At 34.6% G+C, this 24,906-nt stretch overlaps 1 protein-coding gene across 3 annotated transcripts in view; it reads right to left on the bottom strand.

The window, feature by feature from the left end:
• Positions 1 to 1,426: 1,426 nt before the first annotated feature.
• LOC106662085 (KH domain-containing, RNA-binding, signal transduction-associated protein 2-like) overlaps positions 1,427 to 24,906 on the bottom strand; it is a 34,650-nt gene continuing 11,170 nt past the window's right edge. For 2 of the 3 annotated variants that reach the window (XM_014385896.2, XM_024225831.1), the window contains exons 3-6: positions 20,476 to 20,585; positions 6,556 to 6,672; positions 6,100 to 6,497; positions 1,427 to 2,671 (exon numbers count right to left, since the gene is read on the bottom strand). In XM_014385896.2, coding sequence (XP_014241382.1) covers positions 2,608 to 2,671; positions 6,100 to 6,497; positions 6,556 to 6,672; positions 20,476 to 20,585 — 689 coding nt within the window. In that variant the 3' untranslated portion in view covers positions 1,427 to 2,607. Of the gene's footprint in view, positions 2,672 to 6,082; positions 6,498 to 6,555; positions 6,673 to 20,475; positions 20,586 to 24,906 lie in introns of all 3 variants that reach the window. The other variant, XM_024225833.1, reaches the window with a different exon arrangement.

The following is a 24,906-nucleotide window of genomic DNA, read 5'->3' as shown; positions in this document are numbered from 1 at the left end:
AATGGGTAAAAGTAATTAAAAATAGTTTAAAAAAGCCATAAAATCGAATAAATATGGAAAAAAAGTGTATAAATTATGTTGTATTTTTCTCCCGAAAAAAAGAATCTGAAAGACAGTTTTTCTTGGGTAAACCCAATAAATTTGTTTAAATATTTTTATTTTAAACTGTTTTTATATATTTTTTAATATAAGATATGTAGAAATTCCTTACTTTTCCGCACCAGTTTATTAAATGTTTTGTCAATTTCATTTCATAGATTTTTGCATTATTTTAATTGTACTTATATTATAACGCCTAATGCTTCAAAATCGAGTTGGAAAATAATTTATATAACCCAAATATTAGGGAAAGACTAAAGAGACAGATATTATTTAGAATACTGTAATTATAAAGAGAGAAAACCCTTCTAATCGAACAAATCAATTATTTTTATTTAATTAGCTTTTAAATTTAATTATTTTTAGCTTTTAAATGTTTATTTCTCTACAAATAAAAATGTCAACGAGAAAAAGGAGCTTTCCGCGAGGCCTTTTCCCAAGGATTAATCGCAGCGTTGTTGCCTTTCTAAAACTTTATTTTCGAGAAAACTAGGTCCAATTTTCAACTTAGAGTTATAAAGCTTTTGGGCAGCAGCGCGAATAAAACCGGGTATTAGGACTTGAAAAGTATCTATCGATTAACTTTAGGGTTTCGACTTGGGTATTTTTGGACACAAAACAGTGGAAAATGCAATTCAGACGCTAATCCCAAAGTTCATTAGCCGTCTAATCGGTTTATTAATTAATTAGTCACCTGCACATTGGTTTAATTAAAGGGTTGCATACGTTTCAACAAATTTCCATGAACCGGACTGAACTTTGGGATTTAGTTGAACCCTAGCAAACTTGAAACTACGACATTGTTTTTTTTTACGGGCAACAAAGCCCTAGAGCTAAACACTACATCAAATTTATTTCCACTACAAAGTACATTAGCACAATTAAAATTATAATGAAAGTATTTCATATGCTAAAATTGCAATTTCCAGGTTTTCCGTACGTTTCAAAAGTGCAAAATAATGTGGCCAGTATTCAAGTCCGAAACCCTATCATTTCTCATAAATTAAAAAGCCTCGCGCAAAACGTTCCACTACGCATAATAAAAACACGACATCAAAAGCGGTTTTTAAGTTTCTTGATTTTTAAACATTTTTTTAAATTTTTTAAAAATGCTTTTTAAGTTTTTTAAAAAGATTTTTTTAATACATATACCTTTTTTTTTAAATAACTTTTATGCGCCTCATCTAAAAACATTTATGGGACAAACCAACCATGTTAAAACATTTTTACTTAAGTGTTTTGTTTTTTTAAATTTTGTTTTAAGTAAATATAACAATTATTAAATAAATTTTTGAGCACTTTCATGAAATAATATAATTTTTTTAAAAATTAATAATAATTAAAAGGTTAAAAAAAATATCAAGGAACTCAAATCCCTATTTTTATTTTGTTTTTGGTCCTGACACTCAAAACTTCGTCTCTTCATAAAACCCCCTTTGGCCCGGTTTTCATTTCGTCTTTTTCTTTGGTCCATATAACAATTAATAATAGTTACCAGCTATTAATTAATTATCGTTAGTCAATGATAATTATAACATTAATACTACAATAGTTAATAAGTGTTAGAAAAAAGAAGATAATTTTTATTGCACGTTTCTCCCTTGGGACCGGTTCACAATGTCAAGGTCTCGCTCTTTAGTATTTTATATACTGTTCCATTGGCTAAGAGGGGCTCATTTGAAATAATCCGTTTTGCGGATTGTGTGCGAACAACGTCTCAAATTTATAAATTTGGTTTTACTAAATTTTGTTTAAGAAAAAAAAGTTGTTGGCCTTGGTGCTTTCCGGGTTTGCCTTTTGACCGTCTCACGAAGCATCTCAGGGAAGCGGGTGTCACCGGATGCGAGGTCCATACGAGGGGAAGAGATGAAGTGCCAAATGCAAACAATAAAACTAAAATATTTCAAAAAATAAAGAAACGGGGCAATATATTATTTGATAATTTAGAAATTAAGTTTAATTAGGAGTATTCGAGATAAGCAGATGCTAGATATGAGAAATACATAGGATCTTTTTTTTTAATGAATATTTCAAGGTTTTTTCTCATTAAAACAAAAGATTTAAATCTATTTGAATTCTCAAGCATTTTTCTCTTTTAAAGAACAATTTACGTCAGTCAATCAAAAATAATTGTCGCCCCTTGTCGTTTTGAACTCGCCCGGTTTTCCACCCGAGATCCTGAAAGTATTTTATCTTCAAAACGCCATTCGCCTCACATCGCAAAAATATTTGTTTATATTAATTATTTAAATAATCGAGAGTGAAAAAAATGAGTCCCTCCGGCAGAAGCTCGACGTTGTCCCGGCCGGGAGAAACGGGGTCGCCCCCTCTCCAACAATTTTTATACTCAAAAATTTTACTCTTTTTTTTTCTTTTTTTAAAAATGGTTTTCTTGTTTTTTAAAAGTTTTTAGTCGTTGGTTCAGAGTTAAGTCCGGATCGAAAGCCTTTAGGTCCACCGTTTTAGTTCTTGTTTTATGTGTCTTCTGGCTCCTTCCAGAAACCTTTTTTAATTGATGATGATGTTGCCCGTCATCAGATCGCCCCGTAGTGTCGGGACGACGAAAGGGCGCCTGTAACAAACAAAAAACAATGCAACTGAATTTAAAAAAAAGATATATATGTCAGTTGTAAAAAAAGATAAAATATGAGGGCAGTTCCAATTGGAAAAAGATGTCTATGAACGAAGCCAATTGGCCTGCTGGAACACATAAAAGGCATAAAAAATCTAGCTAAGGACGATTAAAAACTTTCATTTTAAATACAGTTTTAAAAAATATATAAATTATGACTCTTTTTAAATCAAGAAACAAATTCTAACTACGTTTTCATGACCCAACATTTCATTCTAAACCGAAAATCAACCTAGAAAATAAATAAACAATGAAGTCAAGTCTATGCTTAAACTGATGATTTATAGGGGGCAAGATTAATTCGATATTTAAGTAAAGTTTACGCTTGAATTTATTCTCTTATAAACTATGAAGTGTTCAACTCGCTTTAAAAGCAGACAAGGGTGAAAAAAAACACCCCGATAGTAAACTCCAATTTATTTTTTATTCTGCTTTTAAATCCGTTGGTGTTCCAAGCCACTCGGACGAGATAAGGTGGGGGGTTCAAATTTTAAAACCAGCGCCGTATTTATTAAAAGGGTTATCTTTTTTTTTTTTTTAAGAAATCAATTTATACGCAACATTTGCAAGTATTCAATTGTATGCGTGATTGTTAATATTTAAGACCAATTTCTTTGTAGGTTGTGCTCGTTATCTAAACACAGACGTTTTCGGTTTTGAAAATCCAACAATTAAAATTAATAAGACAATTTTGGTCAATAAATGGCGAGGGTGAAGAATCCGGCAGAGAAATATTGTTTACATCTAGTGCTGTTTACTTGTACAGTTCTTTTCAATATGGCTTATTTTCACAGCGATGATCATCGTCAACGGCTGCCTGGAAAAAATTGATTCAAATTCGAACCCGTCAATAATTTAAGATCATACCCAAAGAAATCAAAATTTGGCAATTCCGAGCATAAAATCGTGCAGAGAAAAACATGTTTTGTAAAATTGAGCGATAGAGTCCGTTTTGCGCTTCAAAACTAAATGACATGCTTAATTTTAATTATTTCTAGATGCTTATCAACTATTAAATATCAATTAAATTCTATTGTGAGATTTTTTCTTGAGGTTTGCTGGGAGATGAACCTGTTGCTTCGTCGTTTCCTATCATTTTATTTACTTAATTTTGTTTGAAGCACCGAAACTAGTCAGACGGACGAAATGATCAAAAATCGAATTTGTAATTTTTGTATGTCAGATCTTCCAGGGCAAAAAGACACTATCGGAGGTGGTGAAGAGAATCAAGGAACTCCTAAGTTTACTATTAATTATGTAGGAAAGCTACTAAACAGTGGGATTTGGTAGATAGGTTTACTTATGCTCCAAGATTAAATTGTTGAGAATCTTAAGTTGGGGGCGTATACGAAATCCTGGACATCCTATACCAGTTGGATTGGGCTGACTGACGCGTTTTGGCACAGTGTCATTTTAAGTAATCATCAACAAGTATTCTTGATCAATCAAAAAACACTGACAAAATATGTTACACTTTAAAGTAGGTAGACACTCTAATTCGCCAGTCTGGCTATCGTGGTACTGGCAGTATCCAAATAAAAATTTCTAATCTAAGGTTCAATAGGTACACAATATTCGAACTATCGAGGCTGGTAGTATCCAAACCACATACCTAAGGTTCGATAGGTACAGAATATTTGTCTATCGAGTACTGGTAGTATCCAGGCCATATAACTATCCTAAGGGTCGATAAGTACACAATATTCGGACTACTGAGTATTGGTACTATCCGTACTATTGTATATGACTACCTTAAGGTTCGATAGGTACACAATACTCGACTATCGAGTACTGGTAGTATCCAAACCATATACCTAAGGTTCGATAGGTACACAATATTTGACTATCGAGTACTGGTAGTATCCAGGCCGTATAACTATCCTAAGGGTCGATGAGTATACAATATTAGGACTACTCAATATTGGTACTATCCGTACTATTGTATAAAACTACCTTAAGGTTCGATAGGTACACAATACTCGACTATCGAGTACTGGTAGTATCCAAACCAAATAACTAATCTAAGGTTTGATAGTTAAATAATATTCAAAAATCGTGAGATGCGGTCTGGTAGGATGTAGGTTTCATAAAACCATTTTCTTTATCCTGCCAATGTTTCGATCTTTATTGAGATCATCTTCAGGGCCTGGGATTTACAAACATTGTTTAAATTTAACAAATACATGTAGGATGTGGAAAAAAGTGAATTTATACAATGCAAAAAAAAATATTTTTTATATTCAATCAAAGTATTTCTGAAACCTACATCACACCAGACCGCATCTCACGATTTCTGAATAATTATGGACTAACTGTCACTAATCACCACACGTTATATAATATTTTAAACTATCGAATACTGGAAGTATCTAAACCACACAACTAACCTAAGATTGATGAGTTCTCGATGAATGGAATATCTAATTATAGAAATTACGTAAGGGTTGTTGATTACTTGAGATTCTATGCACCGAGTAGTGGTAGTATCCAAAGCATATAACTAACGTAAGATAGATAAATAAATTTGTACACTACGTCTATTAAATTGGACTGTTGTTCCCCTTCTTGTGTGGGTTATAGCTTCAAGCTGGATCCTCAGTAAGATTTTACTTTTCTTTGCTCGTGAGTGAAACCTTTTCCTTATGAGGCCTTTACTATATAATATGCACTGCGGTTTCCTCTTCTTTTTGGATGTACTTCTTGTTCGGCTGCAGTACGCCTGTAGTAAGTTTAACATAGACTAGATTTTACTGACCAATTCTTTTGCTTATCCCTTTCCTTGGGAGTTACCCGAGAGTTGCTCCTCTTTTTACAGAAGTTAGAAATTTTACAGAAGTGACCTTTGGTGTTACTGAGTCTATCATTCTTCAGCCCTAATACCCAGACAATAAATTGTTTTCTATTTCTCCCAACGTGGTGTCAAAGTATATTGTTTTGTTATGTGTCTACTTCCAGCATTTAAATCTTTCCTGCGCAGATTGCGACGTAATACTTAAGAATGATTGATTACCTGATTCCATCCATCGAGAATTGCCATTATTCAAACTATGCAACTAACCTAAGAGTTGATGACTTCTCGATCATCGATGAGTATTGGTAGTTTCGAAACGATATAGCTACGTTTGGTGAAATCGATTCTCACATGTGATTATTTGATTATTTTATAAAAGGATACAAGACAAAAAATAACGAACAGACCGACCTGTAAGGATGGTTCAATGAAAGAAGCTAAGAAAGGTTGACCAGTATGAAAGGAAACGGCTAAACTAAAAGTTGGTCACTCCACAGACTTCCACAAGAAATCTCTCAACTTAATATTAAATTATAGTGATTGATTTTTTTGTACTTTACCGTATAGTTAAACTTACGGATGGATGGATCTGAGGGCGCCCTGGTTTTGAGCCGCGCGAGCGAGGATGCTCAAGACAGTGCGTTTCGTCGGAGACATCTGGGCCAGGGCGAGGAGAGGCCTTTTTCTTCCGTTCCTGGCAGGGCTCTCGCCCCGTTCTTCCACTCCGGTCCCCGGGCCCGGAGGTTCTTCCTGGGCCGTGGGCGGTCCTCCGTTCTTCATGTGTGCCATCTCCCACATCTGCTCCTGCCGGATATCGTCGTTCATGTCGGGTACGAGGAAACGACGGATTTCAGCGAGGGCGTAGGCGATCCTGGCGTGCGCTTCCGCGGGTGGAGCGAAAGCTGTCACTTCAACGTGAAGTTCGTCGAGGAGATGGGAAAACTTCGGATCCCCCGAACCTCGAAGCTCTTCTTCCTAAAATACGATAAAAGGTAAATGAAATGCTTCGAATTTTTGAAGATTCAACTTATACCTTTTGGCTGTCCTTCATGCTTCCACGGCCCAAAATGGCCATTTTCGTCATCGTCTCTTCTTGGAGCCTTTTGAGCGAATTTCCCCTCGGCCCGAGAAGTTTTCCGACAAAGTTAAACTAAAATATTAACAAAGCATTTATTTATTATTATTTTTTTTACTTCATTCATTTTTATCAACAACTGAACATCTATTATATACAACCTGCAGATTGGATTTCAATTTATGTTTATGGCATAACGTGCGTTATAGAAAAAGCCATTGGCAGCCGCTCCGGATTAATAAAATGATATTAATTTGTTGAAGTGGAGTGGTCAAGAATGAGGTAGTTCACAAAAACACGTTTTTCATGTTTTTTCAACGTTTCGACCTTCGGGTCATCTTCAGAGCCTGGGTAAATTACCAAACATATGTTGATTGGAAAAAAATACAATTTAAGCTATTTTATATGATTTGCTATTAATATTATTTGAACCTGACGGTAAAAACCATATTCTAAGTTTGTTTGAATTAAAAAGGTTACTTCTTTTTATAGATCATGTAGTTTTGTTTTTGTATGTAGAACAGATACAACAAATTATGTACAAAACAATTAGATGTATAGTTTCTACATAAAAAAGAAAGCTACAGTTTGTACGGGGTCCCTATGATCTTGAAGTTGTGTTTTTGTAACTTTAAGAGGATAAATACGATTTGTAGAAGTAAGACCAACCACATTAATTGACATTATTTATCCGTTCAAATTTTTTTTATATATATATAAACTACGGGAAAAGTTATAAAATCAAAACAATATGGATGCCGTAAATTTGTATAAGTTTCCTTTCTTTCTGGATTTGAGGGCGCAAGTTTAGCTAATATTGCATACATGAAGCATAAAGAGTCATCGTTTTTTACATTAATACATGCTTTTTTATGTTTTTATTGATCTCGCCAAGGGAATCCGTTTTCAAAGGGCAATGTTTATTTACCATTATTCTTATACCATCGACAGTTACGAATCGCCATCCACTCTTTTGTAAATTGCTCTCTTCAAGTTCTTGTTTTAGTTCAGTAAAAGAATTTTCTAAGAACTCATCTATGTCAGAGTCTCTGTATAAAACTTTATTTTTCGTCTTAAATGCTCGGTCTGTACTTTCATTTAAAAAAACATTCTACTAAAAAATTGATTTTTAAAGAATTGTAATTTTGAAATAAACCTAAAATTTTATTAAAAATCTTCGGTTTTACGTTATTTAAAAAAAAGAGGTTAAATCAAAATTGTTTTCAGAGCGAAGAAAAGAAGATTTAATGGGACCTTCGAATGCGGTTTCATATTCATCGTTAGAAGGAAGGGCTAAGACTTCTTTTTTCTTTGGTTCAACTTTTCTCAATGGAATTTGTAGTAGACTACAGTTTTCTTCGTGTCTTTGTAAATTATGGTAATCGAAAAAAAAGCTACCACATTAGGAACATAAACCAACTTGATGCCGAAGAGTACAGTTGTTATTTTCATGTATTTCCCTGCCTTCAGGGATGAGAAACGATTGCTCACATCGACTACATATCAATGGAATTGCCTCTTCTAGATCTATAGAATTTTTAATAAAATCTTCCCTACATCCTCCTTGTTGAGAGCTAGTAGATGTCTACTAAATTTTGCGTTGCAAAAAGGATACCACATATATAACAAAAGGAGGGAAAACTCATAAGGTGGGGTTGAGATGGGGAGTTGATGTCCGAGTGGATCGAGGTCACGATAGCTCAGGTGGTAGAGCAGCGGCGTATCAAGCCGAAGGTCGTGGGTTCGAATCCCTCTCGTGCCATTAACTTTTTTCATCTCAACTAAAAACCTTAATTAATTGTAATATAACAAAGGGACTCATTTTTACAATTTGAATCTGTGTTACGCAAACAAGGATAATTTTTACATAGAGAGCACAAGTGAAAACTAATTCTGTCGTCAACTGCCATATTGCGTTTTTGAAATCAGCAGGATATCATATTTTACCAAGATATCAATGGAAATATTAAATTTGGAAGAACGTCCTAATTTCGATGAAACTGTAGAATGTATAGAACTAAATTCCCATTATCCTTATGCATCGACGAAATTACAACCTGGCGATGAGATTAGAATCACTGTTCAACACCAAGATATTTACACGTTACCATGTGAGTCTTATCTACTTAGAGGGCAAATTTTTAAAAGAAGACGGATAGGGTTTACCAATGAACAGTGAACTAACCCAGAATGCTTTTTGTTCGATGAAATCAGAAGTTCTGCGGAACAGAAATTGATAGAATTAAAAATCCCGGGATTGCCAGTACTTTAAAGGGATTGTGTTCTATAAAACGTGGGGTGTTATTGAGAATGCTGGATGGATCGCGGCAGAATCTAAGCATCTTGCTGTAAATTCATGTGAAGGACATTTTAATGTTTCCAAACCTTTAAGATTGCTACTCGGGTTTGCAGAAGATTACCAAAAAGTTATTATCAACGTAAAGCAAGAACTTATATTGATACGATCAAGAAGAGATGAAAATTCGTTCATTTCTACAGACCAGTCGGAAAAAGCGAAAGTAGAATTGACAAATCTACCGTGGAGAATACCTTATCTCTATTTAAATGAATATCAAAAACTCGTGATGTTGAAACATCTGAAAAGAGAAAAAGTTATAGAAAGTGGGAATTGTACGATTACCCACTTCTTCCTACGACTTAAAGACAATTGTGGGCTGTTAAGACTTCTACGCAAACGGGAAAGCTCCGTTTTGTACTGTTGGCTTTTCAAACATCGAGAAAAAATAATTCATTGGCGGATGCGAGTAAATTCAATCATTGCAATTTGACTAATGTAAAACTTTTTTAAACTCGAAATCTTATCCGTATGACGACTTAAACGTGAATTTTTCCACTAACCAGTACGGAATGTTATATTATATGTGTACAAATTTTCAAAAGAATTTCTATTCAGATCTTAATCCATCCCATTTATTTTCATTATCCCAGTTTAGAGATGATGCTTCCATAATTGTAATTGACTGTGCTCAACAGTCCAAATCCATAAAAACGGGCCCAAATTCAAAGTTAATAACCTTTCCTCCCAGAAACAACTGCATATTGTCTAATAATACATGATAGAATAATGGAATACAACCCACTGTCCAACATCGTTCATAAAATGGTATAAATAAAAAAAAATTGAACCTTTCAATCTATTCACCATGATGACTTCGAACAGAGCATGTCTCGTAGAAATTCAATGCTTTAGAATGCATAGATAGTGAAAGAATTGTCGATGGTGGATCTCGATTGCGAATCAAGTCAACATTGGAATTTCAAACCTCCGGAAGAATGCGTACTGAATATTTCAAGTCTCAGGGTAAATAATTGGTTGTATCGGTATTTCCACAATATAAAATGGGAAGACGGCGATGCAGACTACGTCGAAATAAATCATATTCTGCACTGTAATCTTGGTAAAAATCCTAAAATATTTGTCAATGGTTTGGAAAAGAAGACGTTTCTTTCAGTGTTTACTGATTGTTATCGATCTCGAAGATTTCGGTTGTCCACAAATTAAAATTTTGACATCAGTGGAAAAAGGTCCACGGTGTTTACTGCACACTTCTGCAGTTAGATGTGTACTCATTTTCGGGCGCACGTGTTGGCCAATTGGATAGATAATAACAAGTTACTACAAAGGTTATAAATTAAACTCATTTTTTTCATTTATTTATATTCATTAAGAATAATTCAATTTTTTTTCATTTTATATTCTTTAAAGTATAAAATAATTTCGTTCAGTATTTTTGTTTTATTTGAAATAAATTTCCTGTAATTGTGTGGATGTTTGGTCACTGGCGTGGTCGTAAATACCCGTAAACCATTGATATTACAATGAATTTATTTCAAATAAACCTCTTTAATCCCAGGATTAATTACGCTATAAATAAGAGTGATACAAATTTAGGGATTTATAAATGTATCAGGTTCTGTCGAAAGAATGTGCTTCCTGTAGAAAAGGTGTTCTGGCAACAGAAATACAACGTCAAGTGTGAATTTTGTTAAAATATGTTGTACCATTTATGCTTTAAAAAATATATTATGTTAATTTACGTGTTTATGTTAATTTATGTTAATTGATTTTACCACAGTGAAACCCATGAAAGATGCAAAAGCATGCTCGTTTTCTCCACGTAGTGGACAGGGCATGCGCATACACAGTAGTAAACGGAGTTACTATAAAAAACAATTTTAAATTAAGAAAAACAACTTCGATTTCTAGTGACTAATACTTAAGTAGAAATCGAAAATGTAACTATATCAACACATTTCGTCAACTCCCTTTTTTTTTTTTCAAAATTGGCTCCTCCGCCTTGTGATCTGTCAACGTCACCACTTCTCACACACTAGCTGGCAACACCGCCACCCTCCCCCCACACACACACCTCTCGTGTAACGCACATAGAGCTCACGGGGTCTGACAACGTCGCCACCTCCACCTCTACCTCCCCCCACCACAAACACCTTCTCATAGAACGCACATAGGACCCATGGGGTCTGACAACACATCCACCTCCACCTCCACCTCCTCCACCACAAACACCTCTCTCACGGAACGCACATAGGGCCCATGGGGGTCTGACAACACTTCCACCTCCCCACCACCACAAACACCTCTCTCATGGAACGCACATAGGGCCCATGGGGGTCTGACAACACCTCCACCCCTCCCCCCACAGAAACACCTCTCTTATGGAACGCAAATATGGCTCACGGGGTCTGAAAACGTCGACATCTCCACCTCCAACTCCCCCCCCCCACCACCACAAACACCTCTCTATTGGAACGCACATAGGGCTCACGGGGTCTAACAACACATCCACCTTCACCTCCACCTTCCCCACCACAAACACCTCTCTCACGGAACGCACATAGGGCCCATGAGGTCTGATACACCTCCACTTCCCCCACACAAACACCTCTCTTATGGAACGCTCATAGGGCTCACAGGGTCTGACAACGTCGCCATCTCCACCTACACCTCCCTCCCACACAAACACCTCTCTCATGGAACGCACATATGGCTCACGGGGTCTGAAATCGTCGCCATCTCCACCTCCACCTCCCCCACAAACACCTCTCATGGAACGCTCATAGGGCTCACAGGGTCTGACAACGTCGCCATCTCCACCTCCAACTCCCAACCCCACCACAAACACCTCTCTATTGGAACGCACATAGGACTCACGGGGTCTGACAACACCTCCACCTCCATCACCACCACCACCACCTCATCCACCATGCCTACTGTATTTATTGACGTCAATTTGTAGTTCAGGAGGCTAATGGCGGAATATTAAGACCCATCGACCCTCAATTAGTTTCGTTATATAATAAGTGTAAAAGATGATGGAGGAATTTTAAATTTTAAATCCTAAATTTTATTGATCTATGATCAATTCTACATCCATTATCAATTGGATATATGACCAAATCATGTGGGTGAACAAAAGGTCTAAATTTCTTCCATGCATAATCCCTAGGACATATCATTTCAGTATCCCAAGGTGATTCATGAAATTGGAAAAATTATGTAAGAAACAGAGGTGTACTTCTAGACAGTCAGGCGACAATAACAGCATCAACATTTTATAAAATAAATTTGGGTGTAAGCGCCTAACAACTCGCCAATTTCTGGAAAAAGGCAAGGAGACTGTTACCGTACAGGAGAGTACCGGAGGATTTGGGAACAAACTAACGTTCCTAGATAAAAGGAGCATTGCAGCCCTTTGAATCTTCTAGGCACCCCAATACACGATAGAAGTGAAACTGAACTAGGCTGTACAAAAATCTCCTTCTGTTCAGAAAACATAATCAGGGATGAAGCAATAATATAACTATCTTCAAATAGATGACAGACGTGTATTACTCAGCAGACCATCGAGGATGATCTCATTTCATAGTCTTTACCTTCTGTACGTTTGGAACGGAAAGAAAAATTAAAGGAATTAGCTAAGTACACTCAGATAGTTTCTCATATTTCCAAAATAGAATGTATTGTTCTTTGTTTTTAGATGAAAGGAATGTCTTTATTTGGCAATATCAAACAAATAATATGGTTATATATATACCTAGAGGTGCGCCGAAAAACGCCCCAAAAATTGGCAGTTTTGTCGGGGCGAAATAAAAATAAGAGCAAAGGGAAGGAAAGAAAAAACATCTCAACGCAAATGTAACCAGTATGGTTATTGGTGATCCAGAAAAATAATCAACATAAAAAAACTATTGTAGATAGTTTAAATTTCCTCGGGCTATTGGCTTTAACGAATTAATTGTATGCAAGTAAATTTTTAAACAATGTCACTTGTAGTGTTATTTTTAAGCAGACAAATTAATCAAAAGTTTTCACGTGTCATTAGTGTTTTTGTTATTGTAAAACCGCCGCTCCACCCCCAGGCCGAATGCCAATTTTCAACAGAAATCCGCACAGATCTCGATTAGGACGAGTTGACGGGCCGATTTGGGGGCGGTTGAGCTGAAATGGGGGCGGAGAAGACAATCGATAAGCGTACGTCGTCGGTCTACCTGGGCGTTTGTGGGGAGGAACGTCTTTGTTTTTCTAGGGAAAAAAAGGGCGCGTGTCACATTCCATGTCCCATTTCGACATTTTGTTTTAAAAGGGTTTCGACACTCGCACGACCCCAGGTTCCGTGTGGGCTTTTCACCCCTTTCCGTCATGTGCACGAGTGGAAAACTTGTGCCAACAATTTCCCATTCGATTATCGTTAACGTTCGAGTGTATTTCCCTAAACAAAATTGATGGATTATACTAAGGGCCTGTTAACAAAGATCCTGAAAAGGACGATGGATGATTAATGGACGGGACGTTATCTTAGTAGCTACATCTAATCAATGAGGAAATACCTTTTCAAAAGATTCATAACTCAATTTTTTAACGTTTAAAACATGTTAGCAGAATTACGCCCAATCATGTAAGAAAGGGAAAACACTCGCTCGTAAAAAAAAATTCTTTTGCTTCAGATATTTTTGTTGAGCGATAATATATTTAAGATTGGGGCGCCTTAATTAGTTACCATGTATACTAAACCCGCACGACCTGTCAGTCTTGCAAAAGTGTTAGGCTTGCGCGCCGTTAGAACAGACTTACAAGCTAAATCAATAGCTAATATATTAATTGTTTATACAAACATTAATAAAAAACAAGTAAACAAAGTTAATGATTAATAACAAAGAAGGACAGGTGGTCATAAACCTGATTTACTGGTTGAAAATTGTTTTGGGTAATTTCCTATCTTTTCCTCTTTCCATTTACCTTTTTGACTAGAAATGCTCCTTGCTTAGTTATTTCTGTTTGACATCTTTTGTTCTTTGATTATAATTCTGAATGGGTTCGACAATAAATTTGTTGAAATTCTTTTATTTCTATTCATAAAAATTATATCATCATAATTAGATGATATTGTTATATTTATCTTCAATAGTTTGTTGTAAAAAAATTATTTTTCATCTTATTGCCTACTCGATTGATCGATGTTCTTAACTAGTCAACTAATGAAATAGTTGATGTATTAATTGCTGGAGCTGACAGGTCATATGCGGAACGCTGCACATGCAGAAACCACCATCCTCGCCACAAGACACTTTCGCTTAGTTGTTAAAAGTAAGGAAGGAAATTTGTCTGGAAAGCGCAGAAAATGAAAGAATTGCGACATGAAGTGAACAATAAACCTCTATACAGTCATTCTTCTTATATCCAGGACGCCTAGGGTTCAATTTCTCTTGATGCGATTGTCTTCTGCAGACGGGGACTCAATCACAAGAGTCAAATCTGGGTTTCTGTAGAAACGTTTTCATATCAGATGAAGCTACTTTTAATAGTAATAGATAAAAAGTGATGTGAAAAGAAAATGAAAAAGAAAAATGTAAATAAATTTGTCACTTCTAATCAATAATGATTATTTTGAGATCGTGATATGCGGTCTGTTGTGACGTAGGTTTAGAAAAACATTTTCTTTATCGTGCCAACGTTTCGATCTTTATTGAGATCATCTTCACGGCCTGGGATTTATGAACATTGCTTAAATTATACAAACAATGTTTTCAGTAATGTGTATAAATCCCAGGCCCTGAAGATGATGCCAATAAAGATCGAAAAGTAGGCACAATAAAGAAAATATTTTTCTAAATATACGTCACAACAGACCTCATCTCACGATCTCCAAATAATCATTAATTAACTGTCACTAAATACCACACTAATCAACAATCTTAATATGACTTTAATTTTAAGTTTTAATGTTTTAAGTTGGAATAATAAAATAGATAAATTACATTATTTTTCTTTTACTAAAACGTCCTCGTGGCATAGCAGAAGGCACAGATTACTTATCGATATCTCAGGGTTGTAAGTACAGTATAAATCGTTTAAATGAACACCGATTGTAAAAACATATCGATTATAAGAACGAAATTTCCAGTTCCTTTAATGCAACTTAATGTATAAAATATCTGGTTATAAGAACATTGTTAGTAAGAACATATCGCTTTTAGTGACCTAAAGTTATTGTATTTCTGAGAAAACAAACCTTTTGTAAGAACTTCATGAGAAAATAACAGCACAGCAGAAAATAAACACTTCAAAACTGGGCTCAAGGTTTGCCCATTGATACCAGTTTGCTTCAAGGGTATGAAGACATAGACTTGAGTCTTACTACCCATGGAATCATCACAGATGAAGAAAGTGTTGCAGGGGTCAAAGCAGAAGAAAATGATTTAGAAGAAGACACACTGCCATAACAGATGATTCAAGCGAATTTTCGTGCCCCACTTTGAAGGAAATGTTCTCAGCTATAAATGTGGTAAATAAATTTTTAACATGTTGTTAACAACAATTTTGCAGAGGAATCTATGAAAATGACAGTGAAAGAACTTGTCACCATTACAGAAAATGACTATTTTTCAGTTTTGCAGTAAATAAAATTTTTTTGATTAATCCTTTTGTTTTTTATCTTAAAACCTAAACAATGATAATTAAGCAGGGTTTGAAATTCGTAAACGCTTTTAGTTCTAAACTTGTTACTAAATGGGATTGCTAATTTCAACCCCTTAAAAGTAGTTCCAGAGGAATGACTGAAAAAGCCTTCAACTTTCAAAAAATTGATCAATAATTAAACAGAAAAAATTGATTAAATATGAATATAGCAACTATCGGGCTTAAGAACCATGTTCAGACGGTCCCTTGGATGTTCTTATAAACGATTTTTACTGTATTTTGAATTGTATAATAGATCTTTGCGCCTTTATGTATGTGGTATTGTATAGAGTATTCTGGGATAATCTGAATGAATATTTGAATGAAATTTATTAGCGTGAATGGAAGAGCTTATTTCTAATTTATCCGAGAAATATTGAGTACTGCGGGGTAGTGTGAATAAACTGAAACGTGTGATTGTAATTTATTATCTCAAATGGAAGGGGCTTATCTATTTCCCCGAGTATTTGTCCTATTTGAAACGTAGGTAAGTGGAGAAAAAGATTTTGTTTATTTTGTAAGCTTTTCTAGGGGGTACGGAATGGATCCCAAAAAGATAGTTGCGTTTATCAAAGAGCATTGAAAGGATGTGAAATTAAATAGATCATTCTGAAATTATCTGAATTTACAGGAAAATAAATTCGCAGGTTTAAAACGGGAGAAGTACAAGAAAAGAAAACCTATGAAAAAAAAAGATTTGATGTATTTGTCCTTTTTGAAACGTAGGTAAGTGGAGAAAACGATTTTATTTATTTTGTAAGCTTTTCTAGGGGGATGACGGTATGGATCCTAAAAAGATAACGTTTATCAAAGAGCATTGAAAGGATGTGAACCTAAATAGATTATTCTGAAATTATCTGAATTTACAGGAAAATAAATTAGCAGGTTTAAAACGGGAGAAGTACAAGAAAAGAAAACCTAAGAAAGAAAAAAATAAAAGATTTGATTTGTCCTTTTTGAAACGTAGGTAAGTTGAGAAAAAGATTTTGTTTATTTTGTAAGCTTTTCTAGGGGGATGACGGTATGGATCCCAAAAAGATAGCGTTTATCAAAGGATGTAAACTTAAATAGATCATTCTGAAATTATCTGAATTTGTTATAATAAATATTTACATTTTAATGATATGCACTATTAACAATAATGCTTTTCATACCTTACTCGCTTATGAAATAACATTACAGCATATAATTTTATTTTTAAGCTGTTGTATTATATTTGTGTTACTCTACCACAGCAAAGTGTAAATGCTTATTTTATTCAAAATTAGTAATCTGTACTTGGTATCATAATTTTACATAATGATTATAAGCGTGTATTTTTAATTTTTTTTTTTGAAATTGCACAATTTTAGTTTAATTTTTGATTGGAACTTCTCTTTAATGTGAAGAAAGTTTAGAAGAAGATTGAAGAAGAAATAAAAAGAACTTTTATCTTATTATTATTATTATTAGTGATGGATTATTAAATCGCTACGATAGCCAGTGATGTTGAACATTAACATTGTTGGTCGGTAAATGCTTTGGTAAAATTTAAGCTCTTTAATACTCCCTCTTTGAGAGTATTGTGAATGGACAGATGTATGAAGAACTTTTGAGGGAAAATCAAGCTAAAGTTTTTGTGAGGACTAAGGTAAGAAATTATAACATTAAAGGAATTGTTGCCTTTTGAAAACCATCTCATCAAATAATACTGAAGATTATTTGCTACTGTAAGAATGTGTTCAATTTTATTTCTTGTTCAATTATTTATATTTATTTTGTCTTAATCTAAGAAGGCAAGATTCTTATAATAAAACTCTGCCTTTTATGGGTTGCAACTTTTATGTTTACGTTTATGGTAACTTTGATGTTTTATGAGTTTGCTAAGGTCAAATCATGTTCCACTGGGGGCATTTATTCTCCCCCCCCATTTTCAATTGTACAGTAAAGTAAGAAACACTTGCACGAATTCAATATTGACAATGCCGTCGGGTTGAAGAGACTTTCCTCGGTAGATTAAAAAAAAATCTTGGTTGTTTAATTATTGAAGTTATCCTGGGGCGAGGGGTGGATCGAGGAAATTTGTGTCCCTGCCGAAGAGGCCCTCTTTTTACAGCCGCTCTCGTAAAACGTGCCCCGGCTGTGAAACTAGCACCTGTCACGCGATCGCTTTTACCTCTGGCATCCTCGACCGTATTTTATCACGACATTCTTGCACCCCGATCTTTTGGAAAGGGCGGACAAAGAGTGTATTTAAACGTAGATAAGTCCAATCTACACTCACACCTTCAAAAAATGATCAACAACATTGATTATATAAATAACAATAATAAAATGCTGTGGTTTCTTCAAAAGGATTCATTCTTCATCCTGTACATAATTGAATCCAAAGAGAAGTTAAAATATTGTTTTGTTAGGTTGAAGGTCAACCAAATTGATCCGGCGGCATTTGCCCGGTTGTAGTTCATACATGGAAAGATCGAACAGAAAATATGGGCAGACATATCAATGTTTACACTTAAAAAACCCACAGTTTTAATAACGCTTCCGAATTTTGTTCAAGGTGATAATTATTGCCAAATTATTCTCGATATATGAATGAATAAAGCGTTAAAACCATCAATTTTCCTTTTTACCAATATTTTTCGTATGCTCAGAATTGTGTTTTTATGATATAAATGTCATCGGATGGACAAATAATATTGTACATATATTTTCCATTTGTTATCTCCCTCGTCCCTGTCTACTACATTATTCTTTTTCTGTACATCATTCCCTCTATATCACGCTCACCCACTATATTTTTCACCCTTTTTCCCCTCTTTTTATCAATCTATCGATGTGATGATCTTTGTCTCTATAACGTCCGTCGGTCTATCATGTTTCTTTATATCGTTATCTTACCTGCCTACATATATCAGTATCTTTCTGCTCTATTTTATATAATCTCTCTCTCTCTCTCTCTCTCTCTCTCTCTCTCTGCCTAGGTTCATTATTCGTCCTTTTCTCTTTCTTTTTCATTACCCCATTATAGGGCATTCATATTCTCTCTCTCTTTCTTCGAATTTTCTCCATTTGTTCTTCTTATTTGAACACTTGATCGCATTTGCACACTTTTGTGCTTTTATATCGCTCTATAAAATTCTAATTTTTAATTTTTCTAACTCTTTCTCAATCACTTTTTCCAATATTTTCCGTTCTCTTTTTTATATACTCCTCTCACTCCTCTCTCTCTCTCTCTCTCTGTCTGTCTCTCTCTCTCTCTCTGTCTGTCTCTCTCTCTCTCTCTCTCTCTCTCTCTCTCTCTCTCTCTCTCTCTCTGTCGATCACACTTTGTCCCTCTATTTTCGATTCTATTATACTCTCATTCACTCACCCATTCTTTTCCCCTATATTATTATTAATATGATCTTCACAATTAACGTGGTATTTTATATAAATATAAGTACTAGTGATTAATTATGTAATTTTGCACAATTTTTAATATGTATAAATATTTTTACTTATACATAGAAAAAATAAATCTAATTTTAGACAACAATAATTTTATGTAAGATGATTTTTTAAAGTTTGCGGAAGGATGGTTCAGTAGTCTTTGGTTGTTTAATAGGTTCTCACGATTTATATTCATTTCTCTCAATCTTTCCATCAGTGAATAGAATATAACGAATACGCAACGATTTTAGCTCTTGTTCCTTCCCCTCTCTCACACAGCGCACTCTTTCTTTTTCTCACTTTTTTCTCTCCCTACCTGTCTGTCTGTCAAATACTGCCTCATTGTATTTCTCTCTCTTTCTCTGTCTGTCTGTCAAAGGCGCACTACCTCGATTTCTTTCTCTTCCTTTCATGGACGCTCTATTTTTTCCACTTTTAAACTTTTTCTTTGTCAATTATTTCCATGAATTTTCACGATTTTCGATATCTTTCCTTTTTCCTTTCCATTATTTCTCTCACTCCCACACACACACACACACACACTTTCTTTATATCCTCACTTCGTCTCTATTATTTTCGATTTCAATTACTCTAATCACACTCACACGCTGTTTTATTTTGGTATATCTCCCTCCCTAACCCTCTCTCTCTCCCTCTCTCTCTCTCTCTCTCTTTCTTTCTCTCTCACTCTCTCTCTCTCTCTCACTTAATCTCTCTCCTTTTCTCTCTCTCAACCTTACAAACTCTCTTTTTGTCTTATTTTTTTTCTTACTCGCTAGTCTGCTTTACCGGTTTTCTTTTTCTTCCTTCTTTCTCATACTCTTTTTTTCTCCCTCATTACTTGTATCTATCTATCTATCTCTTGTTAATTTTCTGAGAATCATCATAATTACTCAATATCAATTATACGTTGATATTTTGTAGTTTTTCATTTATATATTAATTTTTCTTCCAGATAAACTGAAAGAGAAAGACTCAGCGCTTTCAGAAGCGAAAATTTGGAACAAAATTCAATCCAAATTTTCTTTGCAATACACTTTATTTACTAAACCATACAAGAATGAGGTTAACAAGGTAGAGCATGTCTGTCTGTGATGAGAATGCAGCAAGTTCAGAGCGACGTGGTATCTCGTTAATTTAAATATTATATCAGCGCACAACTTCCGCAAACCCTATTTCTCAAGACGCTAATAACGGCCCTTATTTTCCCTATGTTAATAATTCAAAATTACTCCTAGCGTAGTTTTAATTAGCCGTTAATATTTTATTTGTATGCCGTGTCCTACATCATCCCGTGTGTTGAGGTAACGAACATTAATCAGGCGAATTTAGTACTGAACGACTAGCTCGAGTTTTCGAAATTTTCTTTGTTTCTTTATGTTGTTTTCTTTTCTTTTTTGTTTCTTCCATTTCATTATTTTAACATGTAGACTTATAAATAAAATATAATTGAGATGTTTACTTACAACTGGATGGTCTTTGACTGGTACGACGACCCTAATGCTGACTTTGATCGGCTTGTCTTTGGTTATGTCCACCATACGCCTTCTCTCCTCCCTCGTGTTGTTTCTCATATCTGCAAAATAAACAGAGCCGGGTGAGTCATCTACGAGAAAATGGGCGAAAAGAAGTCGTAAAATTTATCCGCATCGAGGATTAAAGGCCGTTTGTAGTTTGCTGGACTGGCAAAGATAACAGAATGCAAAGAGTGTAAAGGGGTCGTTAAAAGTGTTATCGATTAATTAATTAGGAGGATATCTCTTGAAGTCTGGGAGAAAGGGGGAGAGAGTGTGTGTCAATGAGACAGATAATATGAGTGTGCTTAACTAAGGGATGGAAAAGAAAGAACAAAAAAGGCCAAAATTATGGCATAATTGGGACGGAGAGAGAGTGAGAGAGAGAATATGAATGTGCTTTAGAGAGGGTATGGAAAAGAAAGAAAAGAAAGAAAGGAAAAGAAATGACGAGATAATGGCATAATTTGGAGTTATCGAGAGAGAGAGATAGAGAAAGAAAGTAGATAAAAAAGAGAACGGAAAATATTGGAAAAAGTGATTGAGGAGGAGATAGAAAAATTAAAAATTAGAACTTGATATAGAGATATAAAAGCAAAAAAGTGTGCAAATGTGATCAATTGTTCAAATAAGAAGAAAAAATGGAGAAAATGGAAAGCGAGAGAGAGAGAGAGAGAGAGAGAGAGAGAGAGAGAGAGAGAGTATATAAAAAAGAGAACAGGAAATATTCGAAAAAGTGATTGAGGAAGAGTTACAAAAATTAAAAATTAGAATTTTATAGAGCGATATAAAAGCACAAAAGTGAGCAACTGTGATCAAGTGTTCAAATAAGCAGAACAAACGGAGAAAATTCGAAGAAAGAGAAAGAGAGAGAGAGAATATGAATGCCCTATAATCGGGTAATGAAAAATAAATAGAAAAGGACGAATAATGGCATAATTGAGAGGGACCTAGAGAGAGAAAGAGAGAGAGAGAGAGAGAGAGAGAGAGAGAGAGAGAGAGAGATTATATAAAAAAGAGAACGGAAAATATTGGAAAAGTAATTGAGGAGGGGATAGAAAAAATTAAAAATTAGAACTTGATAGAGAGATATAAAAGCGCAAAAGTGAGCAAATATGATCAAGTGTTCAAATAAGAAGAAAAAAATTAAGAAAATGGAAAGAGAGAGAGGGAGAGAAAGAGAGAATATGAATGCCCGGTAGTGGGGTAATGAAAAAGAAAGAAAAAAGGACGAGTAATGGCATAATTGGGAGGGACGGAGAGAGAGAGAGAGAGAGTGATAGAGAGGAGTGAGCGTTTTTTTTGCTTCTTCGGCTGAAAGAACGAAAGAAATACTCCACTTTCTTGACAAAAATTAAGACATTCATCAAGTTACAACTTCCACAGAACCATAGTCCAAAATCTGTACCCTTATGAGACAAACGTTTACATATTAACAAATACTTTAATTATTTAAACAATATATCTTCTTTAACAAATAATTTATAATTAGAAGACTTGTTTGTTCCTATCTTTATCCGTAAATATTTGATCCGAACGCCACAAATGGAATGTTAAATTAAAGAGAAGAAAACGTCTTATGTGACATAATGGACGGGGTGTTATCTTAGTGGTTACATCTAATCAATGAAATACCTTTTCAAAAAATTCATAACTCAATTTTTTAATGTTTAAAGCATGTTAACAACATTACGCCCAATCATGTAAGAAAGCCAAAACACTGGATCGTAAAAAGAAAATTCGTTTGCTTCAGATGTTTCTCTTGAGTAATAAAATATTTAAGATTGGAGCGCCTTAATAGGACACTCTGTATATTAAACCCGCACGACCTGTCAGTCTTGCAGAAGTGTTAGGCTTGCGCGCCGTTAGAGCAGATTTGCAAGCTAAATCAATAGCTATTATCTTAATTGTTTATGATGATTTGGAGATGTGAGATGCGGTCTGGTGTGACTTAGGTTTTATAATAACATTTTCTTTATCGTGCCAACATTTCGATCTTTATTGAGATCATCTTCAGGCCCTGGGATTTACAAACATTGTTTAAATTTTGCAAATATATGTAGGATGTGGAAAAAATGAATTTATACAATCAATTTTTACATTCAATCAAAGTATTTGTACTCGCTCAAAGTTTTTGATTTTCTGTGTAGATGAGTGAGTACAAATATTTTGATTGAATCTAAAATTTCTAGCAATGTATAAATTCATCTTTATTCACTTCCTACATATATTTTTAAAATTTACACAATGTTATAAATCCCAGGCCCTGAAGATGATCTCAATAAAGATCGAAACGTTGGCACGATAAAGAAAATGCTTTTCTAAAACCTACGTCACACTAGACGGCATGTCACGATCTCCAAATAATATATTTAAGATTAGAGCGCCTTAATAGAGACCATATATACTAAACCCGCACGACCTGTCAGTCTTGCAGAAGTGTTTGGCTTGCGCGCCGTTAAAGCAGACTTGCGAGCTAAATCAATAGCTAATATATTAATTGTTTATATAAAAAGAAATAAAAAAACAACAAGTAAACAAAGTTAATGATTAATAACGCTGAAGGACAGGTAGTAATAAACTAGATTGACTGGTAGAAAATAGTTTTGGGCGATTTCCTATCTTTCCCTGTTTCATTTAACTTTTTGACTAGAAAAGCTTCTTGCATACTTATTTCTGTATGACGTATATTGTTCTTGTATTATAATTCCGAGTGGGTTTGGCAATAAATTTGCTGATATTCTTTTATTACTCATAAAAAATTATATCATAATTTGATGATATTGTTATATTTATTTATCTTCAATAGGTTGTTACTAAAAAATTATTTTAATTATATGTCCTTCTCGATTACTACGGACGGAGGTAGCCAAAAGAGTTTTATTGCTATGGTTCTACTAGTCAGCTAATGAAATAGGTGATGTATTAATTGCTGGAGCGGAAAGATCATATGGGGAACGCAGCACATGTAGAAACCGCCATCCTCGCTACAAGACATTTTAGCTTGGTGGAAGGAATGTGATATGAAGTGAGCAATAAACTTCTGTTATCATTCGACACATATCCAGGACGCCTAGGGTCAAAACTCTCTCGAAGCGATTGTCTTCTACAGTTTTGCAGATGGGGTCTCAAGTCATAAATGTGAAATGGGGGTTTCTTTAGAAACATTTTAATTTCAAATGAAGCCACTTTTAATAGTGATGCATAAAAAGTGAGGGGAAAAGAAAATGAAGAAGAAATAGAGTGTAAATAAATTTGTCACTTCTCGTCACTAATCTTAATATGTGTTCAATTTTAAGGTTTAATTGTTGTAGGTTCGAATAATAAAATAGATAAACTACATTCTCTTTCTTTCATTAAAAGGTTCTCGTGGCACAGCACATGGCAGAGATTGCTTAACGATATCCGAGGGTCTTAAGTATTTTGAATTGTATATCAATATACAATACAAGGATCTTTGTACCTTTAGGTATGTGATATGTATGGAGTACACTGGAATAATGTGAATGTAATTTATAAGAGTAAATGGAGGGGCTTATCCCAAATTTTTCCGAGGAATATTTTGAGACGAGGTAATGGCATAATTTGGAGTAATCGAGAGAGCGAGAGAGAGGGGGGAGGTATATAAAAAAAGAGAGAACGGAAAATATTGGAAAATGTGTTTGATGAGGAGATAGAAAAATTAAAAATTAGAACGTGATACAAAGATGTAAAAGCACAAAAGTGGGCAAGTGTGTGCAAGATGGAAAAATGGAGATAATTCGAAGAGAGAGAAAGAGAAAGAGAAAGAGAGAGAAAATGGAAAATATGAATGCTCTATAATAGGGTAATGAAAAAGAAAGAGAAAAGGACGAATAATGGTATAATTGGGAGAGAACTAGACAGATATATATATATATATATATATAAGGTATATATATATAATTGGAAGGGACCTGGACAGAGAGAGAAAGAGAGAGTGAGAGAGAGAGAATATGGATGTCCTATATTGAGGGAATGAACAAAAAGAAAAAAAGACGAATAATGACATAATTAGGATGGTCCGATAGAGAAAGAGAGAGAGAGAGAGAGAGAGAGAGAGAGAGAGAGAGAGAGAGAAAGATAGAGAGAGAGAGTACATAAAAAAGAGAACGGAAAATATTGGAAAACGTGATTGAGGAGGAGATAGAAAAATTAAAAATTAGAACTTGATAGAGATATAAAAGCACAAAAGTGAGCAAATATGATAAAGTGTTCAAATAAGAAGAAAAAATGAAGAAAATGGAAAGAGAGAGAAAGAGAGAATAGTGCCCGGTAGTGAGGTAAGAAAAAAAAGAAAAAAGGACAAATAATGACATAATTCATAATTAAGAGGGACCGATAGAGAGAGAGAGAGAGAGAGAG

This window comes from Cimex lectularius, unplaced genomic scaffold (genome assembly GCF_000648675.2).
Source record: "Cimex lectularius strain Harlan isolate CLEC.00 unplaced genomic scaffold, Clec_2.1 scaffold3, whole genome shotgun sequence".
NCBI lineage: Eukaryota > Metazoa > Arthropoda > Insecta > Hemiptera > Cimicidae > Cimex > Cimex lectularius.
This window is presented reverse-complemented; position numbering and strand designations above follow the sequence as displayed.